Source organism: Brienomyrus brachyistius, chromosome 12 (genome assembly GCF_023856365.1).
Source record: "Brienomyrus brachyistius isolate T26 chromosome 12, BBRACH_0.4, whole genome shotgun sequence".
In the NCBI taxonomy this organism is placed as follows: domain Eukaryota; kingdom Metazoa; phylum Chordata; class Actinopteri; order Osteoglossiformes; family Mormyridae; genus Brienomyrus; species Brienomyrus brachyistius.
This window is the reverse complement of record NC_064544.1, coordinates 22,299,711-22,316,985: the sequence shown is the minus strand read 5'-3', so window position 1 is coordinate 22,316,985 and position 17,275 is coordinate 22,299,711. Positions and strand designations below refer to the sequence as shown.

The 17,275-nt window shown below is 43.3% G+C and overlaps 1 protein-coding gene across 2 annotated transcripts in view; it reads left to right on the top strand.

Annotated features, from left to right (window-relative positions):
- LOC125705046 (rab11 family-interacting protein 5-like) overlaps positions 1-17,275 on the top strand; it is a 34,683-nt gene that overhangs the window by 6,345 nt on the left and 11,063 nt on the right. For both annotated transcript variants that reach the window (XM_048971364.1, XM_048971363.1), the window contains exons 2-3: positions 13,563-14,062; positions 14,776-15,391. In XM_048971364.1, the coding sequence (XP_048827321.1) occupies positions 13,563-14,062; positions 14,776-15,391 (1,116 nt within the window). The remainder of the gene's footprint in view (positions 1-13,562; positions 14,063-14,775; positions 15,392-17,275) is intronic.

Sequence of the window (17,275 nt, the reverse complement as noted above, 5' to 3'; positions counted from 1 at the left end):
TGATATCAGTGGGACAACGGCAGCTGGAGGAAGTGGTGCAGGTACAGACGTATGGGCTGCCAGTGACCCACTGGATGTTACTTGAAAACAGCACAGTTTAAATTGTCTGGTTCAGACCTTGATTCTGGAAGCACAGTTTTGTTCCTACCTTGGTTATTTTTTTTTGGGGGGGGGGGGGGGGTGAAAGATAAAAAATGAGGAAACATTTTCTTGGGTTTTAGGCTATTAATCACCAACAATTTGACACACTGAAGAGGCTTGTTTTCCATGTTGAGCTAATGAAACTGGCCGAGCTTTTGCTGCAGGCATGATCACCAAAATGGTCACGTGACACATGCAGTTGGAAGACAATAAAATAAATGTAATGTGTAATATTTGTAAAATTTTCCACTTCAACTAACTTTTATGGAATAATTTTGAGATTTGTTGTAGTGTTAATTTTGAAATGAAAAATTAATTTTCAGGCTGGTATGGTGGTACAGTGGTTAGCACTGTTGCCTCACCTCTGGGGCCATGGTTTGTGTGTGTGTGTGTGTGTGTGTGTGTGCGAGCGAGCGGGTATACCTATCCTTATGGGGACACAATATCCGTTTTTTTCCCTTATGGGGACCGATTTCCTGGTCCCCATAAGGGAAAATTCTATTTTATAAAAATCAGTGACTGCTATGAAAAAGTTAAAAATGCAAAAACTAACTTATAACTTATGGTTATGGTTAAGGCAGGGTGGGGGTTAAGGTTGTCATAGTTAGCATTAGCATTTTTCCCATAGAAGTAAATGAGCGGGCCCCATAAGGATAGGTATACCCTACATATGTGTGTGTGTGTAGACATTCTCCCTGTGTTGTTGTGCGGTTTTCTCTCAGTACTCTCTGTTCTCCCTACAGGTTGGGGGAGTATTGCGACTTGCACTTTTGAATGTTTGTGTCACAGTTTTGGTCTTGGTTGATGAACTGCTGGTGGAATACAACTCTTGTCTGAAGCGGTAGGAGGTGGCTGAATGGAGAGTTAGGATCCAGGGAGTTATGGGATTTTCAGAAATTCTTCTTTTGCTCACCATTCAGAAAAGGTTTTGCTTAATTGCATGTGGGAAATTTAGCTGCCATTGAATGCAAATGTTTACTATTACTTGGTAAGCAGATGTTTTATTGCAGAAACTGAATTTTGAATTGCTGAGTTCTCTTGACTGTCCTGACAAACTGTGAAGTAGAAAGCATCATTCAGGTGTTATTCTACATAATGTATGACGCATATAATAGACCCACATATACGAAGAGGGCCCTTCAGCCATTGTTCTGCATATATCTCTTTTCTGTTAGTAGAATTGTACTCAGTGGTCCAGGGTTGAAGGTTCATTTATCATTATGGGTACTCAGTTGAATGAAATCCTTACAGCAGCTGACAATAAATTCGTGACACCAAGATAAAGAAACACTTAGCTTTTAAACACTCATGAAGTGCTTTGAGGACCCTGCAGCATAAAGTGTCAGAGTGTTAATTGTGTAATTGTTTAGAAGGCTAATTGCCCATGAGTCAAAATGCCCCTGCATCTTAAGATCTAAGTGCTTAAGGTCCCGTGTCATTTGCCTGATTACAGGACAGGGGAGCAACCTTGAGAGAAGTGACCACAAGCTCCCTGCATGTCTCCGTGACCTACACTCTATGCTTGTTTCTTCACCGTGTTGCAATGGGGCTTCACTGCATGGTACCAGCCTCAATAACAATTTTTCATTCCAGTAACGTTTTCCGAACGTTATGGTTCAGTTATGGAAATGATCAAAGCGTCCAGTTTTCTTGATGTTCCCAGAACGTTATTCCACTACCATCCTACTATCCCAATGCTATCCCGCTACAACTATGACTAATAATACCAAGCTAACGGAAGGGTGTGGGAGGACAGTAGATAATCTAGATCTAAAGATCATGGGTTCAAGGCCAGATGCCACATTCATGGTAAATACTTATAAGACTTTTAGAAAATAATGTTTTATTATAAAGCAATATTTGTAAAATGCATTAAAATGATGTTTAGGTAATAATTTTAGCATACTGACAAAACCTATGTTAATATGTCAAACGTGGAAATAACGTTAACATTACAGAAAGAACGTTATTTGCCAACTTTGTGGAGATCTTGATATGCACGTGGTTCACATTTGCATATAACTTAGGGCATTTCCCCAATTCTGGGCCTGGAGGGCCAGAATCCAACACAGTTTGCAGATCTCCCTGCTCAAACACATCTTACACGGTTAATTACCAGGCTGAGTAGGTGTGTCTGAACAGGGAAATCTGCAAAATGTGTTGGATTCCGACCCTCCAGGATGGGAATTGGGGAACCTTAGCTTAAGTGCTGGGGTTTCTACTCATTGTCAATATGTCTGTAAAATAAATAAAGGAGGTAGAGGACAGAGCAGCAGGGTTTCGGTCTCTGAGACTCTAACAGCATTACTGGATATGTCCAAATGACAAACCTAGTTGAATCTCGATCTGAATATGAATTATTTACACTGTGAAGGTTAGCACTGCTCTGCATCCTGGGTTACCACAGGACAGTGTATTGAGAAGATGGTTCATGCATCTTCCTTGCCTGGTAGATCAATTTTAAAATCACCATATTCTGCAAAAGCAGGGTTGAAACAGTTAACAAAGACATGTTATATTGGTGGTAGTTTTGTATTGAATGGTATGTTTTTGGCATTTTAAATTTGATTAATCGGATGTGGTAGGTTTTTTCCACACAGTAAATCTGTTGTCTGTCTCTCTGTTATAATAAAGGCCCATGGTCCATTGGTACATTTTTGGTGCATTTAACGTAATAATGTAAGGCTATTAACAACAAGTTCTTTATTTATCTCTGCGGAATGTTCAGCAAGCATCTCCCAGAGCTTTAAGTATTTAAATGCAGCCAATTGGAAAATGTTTTGGAAAATGTACTTTTATTTGTGCACCTGAATATACTGTTTTTTTGCTGAACCACAACTTCCTGTGAAAAAGACACGATATTCATAGTTGTTTGTTTTTTGTGGTGTCACAAGTATCTTTGTTTTTCGTGGAGATTTATTTTGAATGGCTCACGCACAGCATTTTCTGAATGATAATCTCTGAGAAGCACGTGCAGAGTTCTGCAAAACAGTGAGAATCATTTAACACTCACAGATTTAACAAGTTACACATGCGGTATGTTTACATTTCTGTGATTCTGCAGAGTTATAGTACCAGAGTGGCTCTGTGATCTACCTCTTCATTTAAAAATCTTGTCAAAAAACAAAATATTGGATATCGTTTCCATGCAGTACATTACATCCACGTTCGTTTATTAAAACAAAATGGCAGTTCTTAACTTGCCAGCGATTACTTTCAGAGCTTTTTCTTTCCAGTGCCGAGTTTGCGTTCTGCATGTTCTCTCTGTGTTTGTGTGGCTGTTTTCTCACAGTCCAGGAACATATGGTTTTGATGAATTGATGTCTCAAGAAATTGCCTTTTATTGGTCTGTATGAATCTCTGTCTCAGATGCTGGACCCCTCCAGTACGCATTCGTATAGGCATTTATTTCCCTAACCGGTTAAATTTAAAGTTAAATTTTATGTTGTTGAATTCAGCTCCCAAGAATATTGTTCTACTCGTGCATATGCTTATAAAGATTTCCTGCATGACTCATTTCTAAATTCTAATTCTGACATTTAGTTTTATTGCGAGATCTGTATGCGTCCTTTCACCATTTCACAATGCGCTCCCACACTCCAGTCTCACAAAAAACTGACCAAAAATAAACCATTGTCACTACATACAAACCACATGTTCACCTCAGGAATTATCTTGTTTTGATTTAAGCAAACTGAGTTCTTCTGACGTATTTACATAAGGTTTTTTAAAAATCATAAAAATTTATGACCAGTGCTCATTTTAAAAGGTTGCCAAACAGTCCATTACAGTAGATGAGCATTATTTATATGGTTTGAAAGGCCTTTTCCTTTCCTGTGTAATGTTATTTTTTGCATTTCCTTTCAGATTTCCAAAGCCTATCCTAGGTTGCTTTATAAAATGGCAGTTGCATCACTAAACCAGTCTACTTCTCCCTGTAGAAGCTGTAGTGTTTTGAAATACCAGTGGGCAGAGGGGTAGGTGAGTCTCTTCCTGTTTGGAATTTGAAATTTCTCCCCTCCTATTTACGGAGGTTTCGTGCAGCATGCCAAGAGGATGTGATTATCTATCCATGCTCTTATCCCAACCCTAATTTTCCCAAGATGTCCATCATTTTGATTTGGCTAGGAGAAGCCTTAGCTTTCTTTAAACAATGAATGAATTGTTTACCCCTGTTTTTCTCTGTGAGATCCTCCTATATGATCTGTACAGTTTCCCAAGGACTGTATAAGTGTGTCTGTCAAGCGTAGATTCTGGGAAGGTGCTGTTGGTGGTTTCTGAGACTCCTAAATGGTACAGATTAGGAGCTCGTGCTACCGGGGTTTACATCTGATTACCCACCTCCCCCACCAAACATCCCCTTTGGTTTATGTAAGTGGCTAATGAGCTCCAAATGACTGGTGTAGGTCACATAGTTCCTGTTTTGGAGATGGTAGAGATGACAGTGGCTCTGCAATGCACTGTGTTTACATGCAAGACTCTCTGGGACTGACATGGTGTACCTGAACTCCTCCATGTGCTGGGCATTCTGCTGTGCAGTAGACACAGCTGACGTCCTGTCAGTAAACTGGGTTTAGCCTTCACTGCAGCCTTGGAGTCCCTCTTGATTGTGTCCTAAACATTCCCTCTCCACCTTGCGCTCAGCTGTATGCATGATACACTGTGAGTTGAACTGAAGCATCTGCTGATGAGTTTCTAGTTGTTCACACTTTGCTAGTCATCATGTCAGTTCTCCGCATGATGTCGGTCTGTCAGACAGGAGAGGGAAAGACTGAGCTTCAGAGAGGCAGCTATTCAAGGACTGGTACGGCAAGGGAAGTATTAGGGTGACAATGGTAGAGATGGATTGTTGAATACACAACATTTATACCTCTCTGGGCTCCATGGTTTGTGTGTGTGTGACTGTATGTATTAAGATCAGTTATTAATTTCAGTTACAATTTTGGCTTCCGACAATCTTCAAAACAAAATAATTGAAATGATGATGAAAATGATTTCATTTCACAGTAATGCTTCTGTGTTTAAATCCAGCACGCCTCTCTTCAACGCCTTTTTATTTGTTTCCTTGTTAAATGATATTTAAAGTTCAAGGAAATCTGCTGTTAAAAAAGCTAAGTTTTTTTAAACAGTCAATAAATGTGTAATATTTCCAAGGTCAGTAAGTAGTCATTTTGAATAATTGTGATCTCAATATTGACCAAAACAATCGTGATTATGATTTTAGCCATAATCAAGCAGCCCTAGTATTTGTGTGTGTGTATGTTTGTAGTGGATTATTTTTTAAAACTCTTGGTTTCTGCTTATCTGTGAGGAAGACTGAAGCCTTCAAATCCTATTTACCATTTGTTTAACTAGTGAATGAATGTTTTAAAACTTCATTATCTGAATGTAAAGTCATAGAAACACTAGAGTTCCATGGCTCACTTTTGCATGGACACTACAAGGAACTCACAAGACCACACACTATCTTGTCATATAAATTATTCTGTCACTTTGATTTATGTCCTAGCGGCAAGGAAGCCTCATCACAAGTAAGCAGGTACAGAGGTTCCCCTCTGCGTTCGGAGGAATGAGTCTCTCCCTTCTGCCTCTAGTGGTTCCACCTGACTCAGTTTGAGGCTGGTAGAGGTTCTCGAAGAGAAATGCGTCAGTTAAAACTTACTGCTGTCCTGGGAGTATTGTAAGGCTGGGATGGTAACCCAGCACTGCACATCTGGCTCTAATTCCCCTGCCGCTTCTCTCTCAGCTGGCTTGGGTCAGTGCCGAGAATCCACCCGGCCCACTCAAGAGCGCCTGTTGTTCCTGAAGGAGAGATGCAGCGGGAGCGTTTCTGGGCCGGGCCGGCCACACGGCCAGATCACGCGGGGCTCTGAAAAGTGCCCGAGGCCCCCTGGACACGGGGCTGAGCTGCGCTAGCAGGAACTTTGAAGAAGCTGCCTCTGCAACAAAGATCTGTCTTGTTTCATCATCCCTTTACTGGTGCTGCCTGCCATCATTTTCACACGAGGCCCTCTGCTGCGGTGGGCAGAGTATATCCTGCTGTTCAGGCAGCATACTTTGCGATCAGATCCATGTACAGTGTTCCTTTCTGGATCTTAAAGATGTTTGCAGCTTGTGAGAGTGCACTTGCGGTGAGTTCTGCAGTACGTTAGGGATCCAGTTGCTGATTCATCGGTCAGCACTGCGGCCCGCTGATTGGCTTCTCATGCTGGTGAGAGATGCCAATGTTTAGTGCCCGATTTCAGCAGTCCTCCGTCCAGCAGTCCCGGACGAAAACTCCACGGGACTTTGTGGAACGTAGTAACAATGCGTGTTTAATCCCATTGTTATTCCTTGGCCTCCCTCTGGAAGCAGCTCCTTCCTGTGGTGGAGAAACCCCACTAACTGGGGTGAGCGCCTGCATGTAATGAGGGAGTGGCACACGCAGGCATGCTGGTGACATCATTGCTCAGCTATCTGGCTGGCAGCCAATCCTGACCTCAGAACCGTCATTTCAAATGTATCATTTTTTTCAGTAATGTTTTCTCCTCTAAACATAGGATTCAGATTGTATTCATGACCAACATTTTACTGACTAGATTTCATATTTATCTGAAAACAACCAATTAAAGAGGAAACTGAAAGATATCTTACTTTCCATACTAAAATTACGTATACAGGGGGTGTATTGCATTCCAGATTTGAGAGAGGTATGGTGACCTAGCCGTACGCTGTTATAATCCTAGTTCTTTTTTGAACACTGTCGTCATCTGCAGTCAGGCAGCAAAGAACACTAGCTAGACTGTGGGTGATGAGCACCAAGGTGTGGATTGCCAAGAATATTCAGCCCGCAGAAATGGCCACATGGGTGTTAGCATGTGGGGTGCAGCCCTTAGCTTTGAAACTTGTGTTTGCTTCTGCTCTGTAGTTTTAAAGGGAAAGTCTCCTCTAAAATGATGTCGGGTTTATCATTTCTCTCCAGATAATGACTTTTTGTCCTCAGGAAAACCGCAAATCTGATTTTTCAGAAATTGTCAAAATTTTACAAATTTGAATATCAAGTCAGTGGCAGCATGGGTACCTGATCTTCTCCCCTCTATTTATGTACTTTATGTCTCCCGTTGCTTTGTCACTCTATGAACAGGTTAGAAATATGCTGAAATAGTCCCTGAGAACTTGGAAATGTCTATTATTATTTATTGGTTTCTGCTGACCATTTGACAGCTGATATTTCAAGTGAATATATCGACAGTATGTCAGCGATTTATGTTGCATGATGTGGGCCCATTGACTCTCATGGGGATTCCACATTATGGCTGTCTCTGGGCCATATAGAGTGCTGTTCTACACTTCTGACCTCTCCTGAAAACTGAGAACAGTGTGAAGCAGTCCTTAACCTTTCCCAAGCTGTTACCCAATCTAGTGGGACAAGCTGCTTAGCTCTGAACAGCTTGAACTCTGCAGGTTTTCGCTCAATTGTGTTAAATCATACAGAATGTTACTGTACTCTAGAGTTTTGCTTGGTTTTCATAAAACTGCTATAACTGGTGAAATATATGAAGCTCTGAAGACTGGCCTTCATGAAAAGCACTGGTCATTATGATGCGGAATGCTTCCTAAATGATCCGTTATCAAGTCACACTTTTGAAAGAATGTAATGAATAAATAGATAGCTGATAGTTCTGCAGGGTGGTTGTCTCTTATTAGTTTCTAAAAATAGGATTCTCTCTTTGCAATGAATCCTTGGACCTTTAGATATCTTCCGCTGAACATCTCCACGTGTTTCTCGTAAAGCTTTTCTCTCTTTCTCATCTTTCGGATGTCTAGCACCATTAATGATGATCAAAAGAATCACGACGGCCTTTTGTTTTGCGAGTAAGGGTGAGAAGATCAGTTCAGTTCAGCCCCATACATGCTGCCATTTGTTTCTGAATAGACATCCTCTGGATCCTATAGAATAGAATCCTCTGGAACAATGGAATGTTTAGCATAAAATCTCTTGCAGTTTCTATTATTTTGAAGGGTCCCCAAAACATATCAACATATCAAAAGGTATCAAGCTCATCCACAAATAGGGAATCTGAACCTTGGATTTTCTTTAAAAAGTGAGATTTATGTGTTATGCTTCTGTGTGGTTCTTTAGCTAAATGACTATCTTTTGTCTTGAGAGATAAAATGAGACATCATAACTTATTGCAATACATAAAATGGTAGACTCTGTATTCAGTCAAGAACCATAACAGGCATAAAAAAGTGGCATTTTTATGAGGAATATAAGCAGAGACCATAATTCCTCTTAGTGAAAGTTGTCTGGTGAGCTATGCTGGAAGCAGAGTGGCTGAGGCCCAGGGTGCAAAGATGCGTCGATGCATCGTGATGAATTGATTACTATGCTGGTAATTCGACTGAGTCTGTAATGTCAGAATCTTTTTCTTAAAGATTTTCCAACTTCTAAGTTGTGCGAATTTCCAAAATGCAGGATGGCAGGAAAAGTTCATTAATATTATTAAAGGAAGTGCCACGTTTCAGAAGCTCACCACTGTTTTGTAGCACAGAATGATCTCTCATAGTTAAAACTTTGCTCAACAACACTGTTTTGTAACGCAACAAAGTCAGTTTTTTTGTTAGCTACTGTAGCCATGGTCAAGAATCTGAGGTAGCTAACTAGCTTGCTATGTGAAACGTCTCAGCCTTAGAGATGCAAGATGCATTGGTTAACATATCAGTGCCAGTCGAAATTCTTCAAAAATCATGATATCTGCATTGGTTCAGTTGGTCATTCTTGGCTGATATTTACTTCAATAACATGCAAAGTTAGCAGCATCAGAGCTAAAGACACGGCTACTAAAATAATGGAGATGACTGCGTTGGACGATCAGCCGTTTTACATAGTGAAGGATGAAGGATTTTATCGAATCATTCACCAATTACTGGCTTGCCTATAGCACTTTCCTGTTGTGTTTTTCTAGTTCAGTAGTTTTCAACTAAGTTAAAAAAGGTTTCAATTGAGGTTAAATAATTGATTAATGAAATCGAATTGTGTTACAAATGAAAGATTTCGGATACATAGAATTGTTCCCTCAATAATTGAGATCAGATTGAATCTCCTTGGGGCCAGTGATCTACACCTCTCGTTCAGACACATCAGTTTAATGGCTTTAATGGATTTGGTAGAATATGACAGAGGCCCTGCGATTCACTGTGTAGTGAGCATCAGATAGTCTCGATACATTGCTTACATTCCATTTTAGATTTCAGTTAAATGGTATCATTAAGAGAACTAACAGCCAACCACTGCACACCAAGACACCCAAAATTAAGAGCATATCTGGTAAATCTGTGTAGTCAGGAGGAACCTACAGTACAGAGGGTTCTGGTTCTGATGCAGCTGTGAGGGTGATTGTTACATGGATGGAAGCTGGAGGGAGGATGTCCCAAAATGCAAGGAATTGGTGGGATGATTTTATGATTCTACTCTATGTTAGAAAGACACAATTTAGAGTTTGAGGTACCAACTCACATCCATGCTCTTCCCAGAAAGCACCTTGAACTTGCAGCAGGCTAAAGGTAATAATTTCAGATGTTCTAAATAGGTAGAGAGGATAGTAGGATCAGGAGATTGGGTGGATTTATCTATGTGTTGTGTTTCAAAGTGATATTGAAAAGCTAGTAGGCTGTTTAAGGTGGCCTCTTTTTGAGGATTTAGGCTTCAAGAATCACTCTGTGTCAGGGTCTTAGCCCAGGAGCAGAGGGAGGGTTTGGCTCTGCAGGCTTCTGACAATTTAAGGAATCACCTGGACCAGAAATGACTGCCCATTGCATCTTTTTACAGTGAAAGTTGGGAAACCTGTTGCACTAAAGCCTGTTTGGCCTGGCACTTAATATCCCTGCAGAAGACAACCCCCCCCTTTACCCCAACCTTATAATTAGGGCCAATCAGTCCATTCGGTGGCAGAGGCGACCACTTAGGGCACCAACTTTTGCGGGGGCAAGAAACTCCCCTTTAGTGTGCGTCTCTCCTTCAGTAAAAACTGGTAAAACCACACAACAGCATTTCACTGGACTGCTGAAAGAGTGACATACTGTTCCTGCCTGATTATATTTTAGCAGCATTTATAGTTGAGCATAATATCTGGACTTTAAAACACAGTATTTTTGGGCAATTTATGGTTTTATTACAACTATTACAACTGCAGGTAATTTGTGTGTACAGTGCGCAGGAATATAAATAAATGTTAGAATGGGTAGGAGTTCGAAACACAGGAAGGATTCAAACAAAAATAGACTGCCTACAGCCTACACTCTGTCTTGCACAAAATGTGGGTGAAACACTGTCCCACTCGGCAGCAACAGCATCAGGATAAACAGATGGCATCAAAACATCCAGAAAGCTGTATGTCATTTTTTTTCTTGAAATATGGCAGAAACGTTGAGACAAACTTGTCTTTTATTTGAAATCTTATGTGACAGTCTGCCTCGTGCCCATAGGCTCCGGACCCCCCGCGACCCAGTAGGATAAGCGGCTTGGAAAATGGATGGATGGATGGATGTGACAGTCCTCTAGAAATTGGCCAAGCACCAATAGGGGGCGCCCAACACCACACATTCTGTTGGTGACTTTGGTTTTCTCAGTATCTACCTAAAGAAGCACCAACATGACATGGGTGGTGGCCAATAGTTGCCCCAGTAAGGGGCAGAACGGGGATCCCTATTAAGGATTTAAGTCAGTGTTACACAGGAACTCAGGAGAAAGGAACTGGCAAAGAAGAATCAGAGGAAAGCTCCCCTGAAGCGACAACTGCCTCCTAATTAACACTTCTGAATATTTTAAATCATTTTAATATACAGTTTTAATTGCTCCTCGAGGGGTATCTGCCCGCACCTTTGTCTCCAATCCCTCTTTGCACGCCACTCTGATAGCAGATGCAGATAGGACAAGATGCTGCATGCAACCTGTGAGCCAGCAAGTACCCAAATAGCCAATGTGGTGCAGAAACTAGTGCAGATGTCCCTTACATGGGACCAAGATGTCATTGCCAGTTTGTGTACAATCTCCCAAAATGTCTAGTCTGTCTCTGCCCCTTGCTGAGGATGACATTGAGGTGTACCTCACTGTGTTTGTGCACCCTGCTGATAGGGAACGCTGAGAGTCTGCCTGGCAGCTGGTGTGGCTGGCCCACTGCTGGCTTCAGGTGCAGTGCCACACACTGCAATACAGTGGTGAAAAGGTAGCTCTGGCCTCGTTCCTATACACCCTCCCCCACATTGAGTTGTGCCATTCTGACGACCCTCCAGTCTCTGCTGAAATGCTTGATACCATTAAGTCGTTAGTCTTAGTCATTGCATTGCTCCGGCTCCTGAAGCCTGGGCCTGACAAACCAACAGGAGCCTAGCAACAACACACCCAAGACTTACCCCTATGACCAGGACCTGAAGTTAACCAATTTATGGAGTCTCAGGTGATCTGGAACCACCTCTTTCTGTGGGATGAGCCCATTCCTTGTGAAACTCAGGTTGTGGGCAGGCCTTAAAGCCTGGATGACTAGCTGCGTACACCAGGGTAAACTGCTTCACCCCCTAATCTGCAGGCTTTGGGTACAGGGTTACCTTGTGTCAACCTTGCTTGGATTTTGGCAACCTTACCCTTGCCCAGTTAGTCCTCTATAATTCCCTCCCCCCCGGTACTTGGCAATGTGAGGAGTGTCCCTAGTGCCACAGCATACATTTTGAGCTCATTTTGGGGGAGGAGCCTATCAATCAGGGTGGAACCTGGCCTGTGCCTGATATCAGCAGTTTGAGTCCCGGCCTCAGCAGAACAGTCACATGTCTGAGGACCGTTCAGCAAGGCCCTTAACCCCCAGCTCCGGCGGCCGCACGTTGGCTGGTCCTGCACTGTGACCTCTAAGCTATGGAGAGCAAGACGGGTTTGGTGAAGAGAAGAATCCCAAAGTACCTGTACTTGTGCAAATGGAAAATAAAGGATTGATTAAATGTCCTGCATCGAGTCTCTACAGTGTCACTCAGCCATGCTGTACTTGTCAGAGTATCTGCCACTGCTCAGCATCTGACTCAAAATGAAGGTCCAAGCTATCTGGGTTTTCCCTGACTCTGTCATGAAGAACCAGGTATTGGCATTGCTGGGACTGTCCTGGGGTCTTTCCTTTGTTCCAGACCTTTCCTCCACAGCAACCCCATTCTGAGCTTTGGAAGAAACAACTCAACCATGGCCAGTAAACTGAGGAAGCTGAACTTTCCTTTGAGCCAATAAAAGGGACCCTCACCACTGAACCGGGCCATTCTACCCCAGATTTTGAGCTGTCCAGGCTGTACATGGAAGCTTCAGACATCAGCTTGTTATCTGTCCACTCTGAGGAATTCAGGGTGAGGAAAACCCAATGTTGTTCATCTCTTGGAAGCTCAGTCCTACCAAAGTTATACTGGCATGGATTGTGAGGCTCTAGGCATCAAATGGGCCATTCAAGAGTTGAGGTACCTTGGGCAGCCCTTCACCCTTAGAGGTCACCAACACCCAAATGACCAGCTGGTTCCTCACCCTCCAACAGTTCACTTCTACAATGCAGCTCTATGCTAGAACAGTCCATGGAAATGAAGATGGCTCCTTCTACATGCACTGTCTGTGGGCTGCCATGGAGGGTTTGCCTCCATCCATGCTCCATGTGTCCTCCTTCCCTTGTGCATCTTGCTTGGTGGCTCAACATGCTGCTCAGGGGGTTATAATGTGATGGTCCACTGGGGGCAACCAGTACCACACAGTACAGTTACAGGTTTCCTCACCTTTAGCCAAAAGGAGTGGCAGCCAGACATAGCTAGCTGGTGTCTAATAATTGCCGCCAGGACAACAGGAGGACGGTCGTCCCTAGAAAGACTTAAAGCCCCTCCTAAGAGGGAGCGTTCTCTATACTCATAAATCTAAGAGGATTACTGCCCTGAGGGAACTACTTCCTCCCATTACTTTTGTATATTTTCATCTATATAAACATTCCCTCTCAAGGAGTATTTGCCTGTACGCTGGTCTCTTGTGCCTCCTTGCTCACCGCATACTTTTGATATTTTTGGAGTTTGCATGCGCTCGCAATGTCATGTGGGTTTTCTCCCAGTACATAAGTTGTCTCTTGCAGTCCAGAGACGTGCAGGTAGGTGACTGGCATCCGAAGTTGTCCCTAGTGTATATGTGTATTCGTCCTGTGATCAACTGGGATTCATCATGTTTCCCCGCCTTGGCCTGAGTGTCAGACACAAACTTGCAGATGTAGATCTAGTTTCAGAGTTTAACTCTGAAAGCTATATTGCAAATCCAGCCTCAGAGTCTAAAATTCAGTTAAGGAATGTGAAATGGGACCTAGGGGTTTAGTTATTGGCTGGGGAGTAACAGGTGTTGTGACTGGATGACAAACTGACTGTCACTTCTTGCATTGGCCCAGGTGGTATAAGCTGCACTCCAAGTCAGGGAAGCGTGAGAAGGAACGGGGTGAGGTCCAGGTGACCGTCCAGTTCACCCGCAACAACCTGACGGCCAGCATGTACGACCTTTCCATGAAGGACAAGCCGCGATCCGCCTTGGGCAAGCTGAAGGACCGCGTCAAGGGCAAGAAGAGGGGGGACGCCGAGACAAACTCTGCCATCGTGCCCAGAGGATATGCCGCCCTTTCGGGCTCGGGGCGCCTCACGGGTGATGGCGGTGATGACGAGGATGCCGAGGAGGGGGCCTTGACTCGAAAGGGCAAGATAAAGGGCTTCTTTGGGAAGGGGAAGTTGCGGAAGACTTCAGACACACGCTCCAGCACGTCCCTGACCTCCGAGGGCAGCACGTTGTCCTCACCCGGCGGCAGCCTGAGTCCCACGGCCGGTATCAGCATGGTGGTGTCTGACCTCTCCAACTCCCCCAGCAACAGCAGCAACCTGACGGCAGATAACAGCCCTGGTGAGGACCTGCTCTTAAGCATGCAGGATTTTGTAAGCTGTAGTTAGTGATTCACACATAGTTTGTTCTATACCGCCTTGGCTACTAAAACAGCAGCATTTTACTCGAACACTTTCATAGTAGTAGCATCAAAGCGTAACACTATTTATTATGAAGTACTTGTGTATATTAAGGAAGGCCTGTAAGTCTGGGTTATAAGCTAGAAGTGATTCGTAGTGCTTAGTGGCTCACAATGCATGACATTTTTATAATATTGATGTACAGGCAGTCCCCAGTTTTCAAAAGAGATCCATTTCCTAAGTCTATTTGCAGGTAAGTCGGAAAAATTATAATACGGTTCATAGTAATAATAATAATAATTATTATTATTGTTGTTCTTATTATTATTATCAAAGTATATTAAATTATATGTGGCACTGAGCTGTAGCTCAATTTGATAAACTGTTGCCACATAATGTTTTCATGAGCATCACAAAATAGTGTGTACATTCGTTATTGCGAACCATTGTATTAAACCTGAATTTGTAACATAATAGGCTTTTGACAGTCTCTTTGTAAGTATGAGTCTGTAAGTCGGCCATTCTTAATCTGGCAACTGCCTGTACTTGTATGCTTTTAAGATAAGCATGTCCTGATATGGAAAGGGAAGCACAAACCGTAGGAATGTGAATGGTGTGATGTAGTCCTCCTCCTGCTCTCGTCTGCCCTCCCAGTGCACACTACACAGCCCTCCCCGCTGCTGATGACCCACAAGAGGGCATTCAGTGATGAGGCCAGCAAGGTGACAGCCTTCCTGCCCTGGCCCCGTGCCGTGGAGAACCTGAAAGTACAGAGCGCAGTGCTCTCACGCTCCACGCTGTGCATCAACGGGAGCCACATTTACGGAGGCGAGCCGGCCGTGCCCCGCAGCGTCAGCGTCCTGCAGACTCGGCTGGGCCTGCTGGACAAGTGCTCGCCCCTCTCCCGCTCGCTCCAGAATCTCACTCGCCGCAGCGAGGACCCCGCCAGGGCCGTGGGGGCTGTCAGGCGCTGGTCTTTCGACAGAGGTGGAAAGGAGGAGAAGTCCATCGTGGCCCCCGCACCAAAGCAGCCAGTCGGGGGCCTGGAGGACCAGGTCCTGGGGCAGGTGGCCCCTGCAGCCCCAGTGGTAAAGCCAGAAGCTGCTAGTGAGGAAAAGAAACCGAAAAAAAACCTGTTCTCCCAGGGCAAGAGCGATTCCACTGGGAAGGGAATAGACTTGGGCAAGAGCCAGCCGAACCCAAGTGGCCCCACTACCGAAGAGAGACACAGGGGCTGGTTTGGAACCAAGGACCCACAGAACAAACCAAGGTAAGTGTTTGCCCTTCCTGTCCTGGGTTTTTAAAAGTATCCACTTCTGGGGTAAATCCTTTTAACCAGTAGCGGACCTTAAGGTGAGTAAATAGGCCATTAATATAAAGGCCAGAGATGCAAAGCTAGATACTGTAAAACATCATAGGATTATAGAGGCTTCATATTGAGGTTAAACCAGATAAATGGATAAACAGGTGATTGATACATTGGTCTTTACACACCAACGCTAGGAACAGACTGGATAGACTGGGTATTAATATTAAATTAGTAAGGTAAGTACACTAAGTACACAATATGGATATTAAATTTAGCTTGCCAAAAGTTATTTTTCAATTTTTAGCGTTATAAACTGTATCTTCATTTTTTAATTATTAATTGCTGCTAATAATGACAGTTTACTACATTTACCTTTAATGCCAACTGTAAGTAGGACACTATCAGAAGGGACATCCTGGATCAGGACCAATGCATGCGTGGATTAAACACCGAATCTATGTGTTCCCCTTAAGAGGGCAACATCCTGAAAGTGAGCCAGTCGTTCCTGATAGAAACTTTCCCAGTCAAATGCCCATGAGGCAGTCATTCCCAGGTAAAATTATCCGCAAAGTTTTCCGTGTAAAGAAGACTGCACCTACTGGCCAGAATACGTTAAAATGGTGCACCTTTCTTAATAAGAACAAGGATCTGATGATTTATTTATTTTGTAGATGGGGGTGTTGTGGCAGAGCTCTTTCACAGGCCTGCATCGCGGTTCAAAACATGTGCTTTGATTGTGGGGTTGTTCAGCATTAGGGCCTGGCTTGATTATCTCTTATTCCATAATTGCTCACTTGCATTCTTTTTGTGGTTTTACCGAACCCTATGTCCTGTGACAGCATGCTGGGAAGCCCCCAGAGCATGCTGGGAAGCCCCCGGTGCATGCTGGGAAGCCCCTGGAGTATGCTGGGAACTCTAATCACCCACTGAGTTTTATGTTTAAACTAAAATACGTCAGATACCTGTGTATGGTAACCACATACATGGATAATTGCGCTTGGCTCCTAATGTACTGTATAGGTAATGACTGCAGGGTGTAAGTGATGGTGTTGAGGAAGTGCCCTGTGTTCTGGGACATAACACAGTTCCATCCTAAACAGTACCAGCTTCCGCATACAGCAGAATTTTAGCAGTACTGCAGATGGGGTCGGACAAACTAATGTTTCCTGATTCAGGAATATTTTTATTGCGATCATTTTGGGAACTATGCTGTACTGCAGCAAGTTTTGAATATTTTCCATGCGGAATGGAGACTTTCATTGTTTATGTTGTCAGATATTTCATGTGGGTCCGATTCCAGTCCCTTTGTTCCAAACACAGTAGTAATCTAGGGGTTGGTTCCCAGGTCATTAGAGTTCTGCTTTTCTTTGTAAGTGATCGTAGGTGTCGGGATATTTGGTTACTACTAACAAAAACACTAAATTAAAATTGGAACATGAAAGAGTGTCTCCTTCTGTGCTATTTAAAAAAAATCTTCAGTGAGATTCTATGGAGATTCTGAGGCTAGGTTCTGCATTCTTATCTATTTCCTGATCTTGTCTCTGTCTTCAGTTCAGCTGGCTGTTTTATCTGTGAGAATATACTGTTTTTAATAATACCCAGCTAGGCATCGTTAATGGTATGTTTGCATGGTTCTGGACTCATACCTAGGAGACACAAACCTGGATCACGCAGAAAACTGCTAACTTTAAGAGGCTTTGGGTTTTCGTTTTTGCTAATTTGGTGCATTGAAATCATCTCTGCATGCTGCTTTCAGATCCAGACATCTTTCTCACATGGTGTTTTAAACCATCTCTTAATTTCACAGTACCAGGCCTCATCACTGTGATCATGTTTAAACAAATT